Raw genomic sequence first — 6,076 nt, 5'->3', positions numbered from 1 at the left:
ATGACTCCACAGTTCAGGCGGAGTGTTTTGAACTGGATGCTAGACTCACTGTTCTTCCCTTTATGTTGCAACCGCTGCAAACAATGTCCCCACACACTCATTAACTCCCTTCTCTTCCTTTCATGCTATTTATGTGTTCCTCTGCTCGTTTCTCGCTATTCTGCTTCATCTTTGCCTCGCTAACCTCTCGCCTTCCGTGACAAATTCCCCCTTAAAGTGCTCGTTATCGTCCTCATTCCTGTATGGCTGTTTTTAATCACTTATCAAATCAAATCAGGTTTATTCATTCACAGTGTTTAAAGCAACCTGAGCAGTGCAAAAATAAGTGCAAAAAGCAATCGATTTCTAAAAGAGAACAAAAAAGTTTAAAATATTAAAACAAGGCAAAACATGAACAAAATATAAGGCTTGAGTTGAAGATAAAATAAATGTAAAATACAAATAATTAGGACCAATAAAAAAGTACCAAAGCCACTGAAAAAAATAAAAAAGTTAGCCTTCTGTACATACTGGTATATAAGGCTATCAAATAGTTGCAATTAAAGTTTAAAGGAGCTGTTTTTAAAGCGATGAGGAAAAAATAACTGCATAGCATAACATAGCATAGCATAGCATAACAGCAAAGCATAGCATAGCATTGCATGACATAACATAGCACAGCATAACATAGCATAACAGCATAGCATAACATAACATAGCAAAACGTAGCATTGCATAACATAGCATAGCATAGCATAACATAGCATAACATAGCACAACATAGCATAGCATTGCATAACAGCGTAGGATAGCATAACAGCATAACACAGCATAACAAAACATAGCATAACATAGCATAGCACAACATAGCATAACATAACACAGCATAGCATAATATAACAAAGCATAGCATAACATAACATAGCATAATATAGAATAGCATACATAGCATAGCATAACACAACATAGCATAGCATAGCATAACATAACACAGCATAGCACAACATAGCATAACATAGCATAACATTGCATAGCATAACGTAACATAGCACAACATAGCATAACATAACATAGTTTAGCATGGCATAGCATAGCATAACATAGCATGAAATGACTAAAAATGCAATAAGGCTAAAAATAAAAATATACCAACATTTCATAAAGACAATGTATAAGGTATGAATGTACATATGGATATGTTCACATATGATGAACTGACCTATGTGTAGGTATGTCAGTGAGGAGAATGTACCCACATGTTAAAGATGATACTGAGAGAAAAGAGCAGAGTTGACGTGATGTTATTACACACAAAGAGCCATCAGAGAACAGCGCTATATGTTAGTGTTTGTTTTAGTCTTTACTAAATTTAAACCACACAGCCCGAATGTCTCGCAAGTTACGAGGAATAAAGAAATTACTGTAGAAAACTAAAACGATGAATTCTTTCTGTGTGTTACATAAACCCATCCCTCTATTGGCCAGTATCTGATCCACACATGGACTCTGAACACAAACACATGTCTTGTTTACGTTTTACCAAAAAGCTTCTTTCTCTCAAACCAACAGTCGTTTCCTTCACATCCACAGGTGAGTGTTGGGCAGCTGCAGGACTGAAAATAATAATGATCATCTAGCAGAAATTAAAGCTGCTGTACTTCCAATTACTGTTTTGAAATCAAGCTCGGCGGCCTTTTTGTGTTTTCTTTGGTGACTCTGGCGTCTCTGTGAGTTCTTTTTGATAACGCAGCAGGAATACATGAAATCCATTAAAGTAAAAAGAAAGATCAAGCTGCTTTGTTAGAGAATATTCTTGACCAAACTTTAACAGCAAGACCGACACAGAGGTGACACGTCTTCTATCGTTTCTGTTGTTTCCCTGCATGTGCTATTCTTTATTTTTATTTGCTCAGAGTTAATTCCCTGCCTTTTATCTTGCCGCGACAACGCTGGAAACTGTGCTTTTTGTTTGGTTTCTTCAGACGTGACAGTTCCTTCAGTCACAATGAGAGGCTCGGTGGCGTTTTGCCTGGCTGTCAGCTTTGCCACGTTTGGATTTGGTAAGAATAAAAAAAAAAAAACAACATAAAAACAAAAAACAGAAGTGAAGAAGGAACTCTTTCATTAATGCTCACTCTTTTATTTATTTATTTTTGCCTGAAAAGTGCAGCCAAGTGGGACAAAGTCAGAGAGATGATCAGGCTGAGGGAACATTTTAGCAGATCGCTGTGCCGTGTGCATGTGCTTCTGCTTCGCGCCATAAATATTCATTCAGGACGTTTCCTGCGAGGTGTCAGGACATGCAGTTTGCTTTGTGCACGGCTGAGTCGCAGCTTTGTCGCTTTGGTTTATTGACAAGACTCCAAAATATTATTTGAAATACAACATGTTCCTTTTCTGTGTGAGGGACGGAACTATAAAACCCCGCACGTCGTTCCACTGTTGATGTTCAAAGACTGAACAAAACAGTTTTAGAGTTTAAGTTCAGAACATCAGAATATCGTTTAAATGCATTCTGGCTGTGCCCACTTCAGTGTGATTCCACTTTAGGGCTGATTCCATTTAATGTTTCCATTAAATCCATCAAAACTAAAATATAATGTGAAAAAAACAGTATTCAGGCATCTGGAGGAGCACAAATGTTCTAACTTAATGACCACCTCATCAAAACACTGTAATGTTTGATAATTAAAACACATTTTAAGCCTTAATTTGAACACTTTGCATTTTTTATTTTGGAATATTCACACTTTTACAAGTTATTCAAATATTTTGCTTTATTGCCTCCATTTAAAAGATGCTAAAAACTAAAATCAATCCCAAATAAAACATTTAATTTCCTAAAAGCACCATACACATGTCACACTGCATATATCTATAAGTATATATTTACAATGTATATATTATGTATAGCACATGTATATACGTGTGACCTATTCTGATAAAAACGAGTTAATTCAACAATTATTTTTTTGTATTTTTGCTGTAAAATGTCAGTTATTGTACAAGATATCTCTTATTTAACAAGGACATCTATAAAATGACAGATCTTGTATACGCAGAAGCAGCATTTCTTTATCTGTAATTAATTGTATATAATTTTAGAGAAGCTCCTTTCCATCCACCACGCAGACACAGGAGTCGTGTCAACCTTCTCATCTAACTCTCAGCTACAAATCAAACACGGGCATATTCCCAAGAATGTCAAGCTACTTCTCTAAATGTAAGAAGCTCTGACTCCTCCTCAATTAAAGCTGGGTCTCAGACATGGACTGACTGATTAGACCTGCTGGACTGGATGCAGGACTTGACCCAGCTGAACTGTGTGTGTCCAGGCGTCTCGCTGCAGTGCTACTCCTGCCCTGATGGATCCTCCACCAGCTGCGAGGCCACTCAGGAGTGTAACCAGGAGGAGGACAGCTGCCTCAAACTCAAGAGCGGCGCTAAGGATGAGTCAAAAGTAGCAGTGATGAAGCAAATTATATAGATTGTGTGTGCTGTTAAACAATAACTATTATGGATGAATTGAGAGGAAAGCTTGTGGCAGCTCATGCATTGCTTCAATACTTATAATCATCCTGTCAAGAATTAATAATTGAACTTTACTGTCATTGAACCCTCTGAACCCTGAGCAGATGTTTGCTCCTGTAACGTTTTTCCTCACTGTAGGCTCATTTTTCACTGCAGTATAAAGTCCTGCACCTCGATGGAAACCATGACAAGACAAGAAATGAAACATGTTTTCTGTGCCATGTGACAGAGTTGAGATGCCATCAGTTATACAGTCATGACTTGATGATCTGAGGCTAAATGTAAAACCTTCTTTTCTGTCGGATTGTCAAGACAAAGGTCGAGATACAAGGAGGGCTTGATGCTTGAATGGCCACTTCCACCCCGTCGGAGTGCACCCTTGGGGTGGAAGTGTTCAGAAGACACAGGCAGTACTTGGCTGCTGATGCTAGTTTAGTTAGCGCTCACACTTCTGTTTCCACCATCGGTGGTGGCAGCGAGGGGGATAGAACACCACCATAACCGTGGCTATTACGTTGTAAATGTAAAAAACCCCTTTAAAATGGAAAGACAGGGTTAGGGTTACCGTTACCATCCGTGTTCACTTCCTCAAACACTGAGCACGCTCGCTGCACTGAGCAGACTTTAATCACTGATCTAGTTTTATTTTGGCGTCTTTTAGTTCTTTCTTGCAATCAATTTATCGATCATCTGTGGAACACTTTGAATAAACTGTGCTTTGCAGGTAATGATTGATTAATTGATTGATTGATTGATTGATTGATTGATTGATTGATTGATTGATTGATTGATTGATTGATTGATTGGTGAAGACTGTGAGACGTGGTTAAAATCTCAGAAAATAATGAAACTCAATCTTGTAATAACTCCCCTAAATCTGACAAAACATCACTTTTTCCATTTATTTCATATCTCGGTGTGTCTGAATTAGTTTTTTATTGCTCTTTATTCAAACTGACTTGCTTTGCCTGTCATTTCTAATTAAATGCCAACGCAGCTGTTGGTATCTGTTATAATCAATACAATAGTATTGATCTCACACCGTTTCTCCTCAGAACAAACCTACAGCAGCTGTATCCAGCACACAGACTGTGACTTCATGACTCTGGCCGTCAGATATTCCCTCCCTCAATTTACCTTCAACTGCTGTCAGTCCAAACTCTGCAACAGCCACGGCAAAAGTTTCCTCAAGAAGGTAAAAGAGTTCTTCGGCTAGATGACGAATGTCAGAAAGAAGGAATAGAAAGAAGCAGTTTCAAGTCCTGCGTTCAACCTTTAGTTGCTGTTTTGCTGCTTGTTACGAACTCAACAAAAGTGACTAAATAAACTGTTTAAAAGCGCTTCAGTCGTGGTTTATTGGATTTGTCGTGAAGACTCGCTGCCTTTCTGGAGGAAGTGCACTTTCAAGATCAGACGCGAACAAAGCAACAGCGACTGAACTGATGCCAAAGAGACAAACAGAGAAGGAAAAGTTGGAGGGTTGGCTGATGCGCTCATGCTGGCGCGGTTCGCCTCAGACCATATGTCCTCCTGCGTTCATCCACACTGCAAAAACAGTCATCTCACCAATTAATTATTGTTTGATGCAAAGAAGGACGGAGGAGCTTAACGTGATTTCACATTTAGTATGTCCAGAGAATCTTATTTTGGTCTCAAAGATGAAAAAATAAAAAGGAAAGTTATTTGTTAGTAGGTTTTTCTTCTCCTTCACTGACTCCTGTTGCATTCTAACTTGATTCAAACATTGCAGGAAGTGATGCAGCTAATAATAATAAACGAAATTCCTTTAAAAATCCAATTCGTATTGGAAATAGACTGAAAAAAATAAAAGTGTTTATCTTTTTTTAATGCTTCGTAGATTAGATTGGAGCACAAAAAGAAGTGTCAGGTCATGAAAATTCTTTGTTTTTGTCAATTCTGCAGGTTAAGAATGTTAAAAATCTATTAATAAATGCTTTACACACTGATTAATGCACTGATTTGGGTTCACTTGGTCATATCTAACAATTTAAGGGGATTTTTCTAATCTGTTGTTGCTCTAACCGGCCCTTAATTCAACTATTAGACATGATAATCCCTTCATACTGAAAAGAAATCTCTCCACACTGGAAGATTCTTTTCCTTTTTGAGACATTTTTTTTCAGATAGAAGATGTTCCTCGTACATCTTTAGGTGAAACATTATTTTGGGATTTCAAAGCTGCTTTGAGGTAAAACAAGGATGTGACAGTCAAAAAAAAAAAACTTAAGCAATGGATTGTTTTATGCATCTGCAGTACGTTTTTTAAAGATTAAGACAAAAAAATGTTCCTTTTTTTTGTTTTTTCATCCTTGTTAGAAGGTACAGAGTGCAGCCTGACAAACAGGGAGAGACAAAGAGGCATGGTGTCATCGTATAGACAGATGGGACGCCGCCGTGATGCTCTTTGTGCTCAGTGGGCCGAAGCAAACACCACGTCCACTCAGTGCCATGTAAGATTCAAACCCGTGATTTCAAACGCTCTCAGTCAGAGTCTTAAACCCGCTGAAGCACAGCAACAGCCTGAAAACAGCCTGGAAAAAAAAAA

General features: G+C 38.0%; 1 protein-coding gene across 1 annotated transcript; it reads left to right on the top strand.

Annotated features, from left to right (window-relative positions):
* The first annotated feature begins 1,531 nt into the window (after positions 1-1,531).
* On the top strand, positions 1,532-4,838 carry LOC103371803 (CD59 glycoprotein-like). The gene is made up of 4 exons (XM_008301255.1): positions 1,532-1,569; positions 1,962-2,039; positions 3,315-3,422; positions 4,566-4,838. The coding sequence occupies exons 2-4, from the start codon at positions 1,985-1,987 to the stop codon at positions 4,724-4,726; spliced, it is 324 nt and encodes a 107-aa protein (XP_008299477.1). The 5' UTR covers positions 1,532-1,569; positions 1,962-1,984; the 3' UTR covers positions 4,727-4,838.
* Positions 4,839-6,076: the final 1,238 nt, after the last annotated feature.

Source organism: Stegastes partitus, unplaced genomic scaffold (assembly GCF_000690725.1).
Source record: "Stegastes partitus isolate 25-593 unplaced genomic scaffold, Stegastes_partitus-1.0.2 Scaffold1650, whole genome shotgun sequence".
Classification (NCBI taxonomy): Eukaryota; Metazoa; Chordata; class Actinopteri; family Pomacentridae; genus Stegastes; species Stegastes partitus.
The sequence above is the reverse complement of the archived record's forward strand: the minus strand, read 5'-3'. Positions and strand labels throughout refer to the sequence as shown.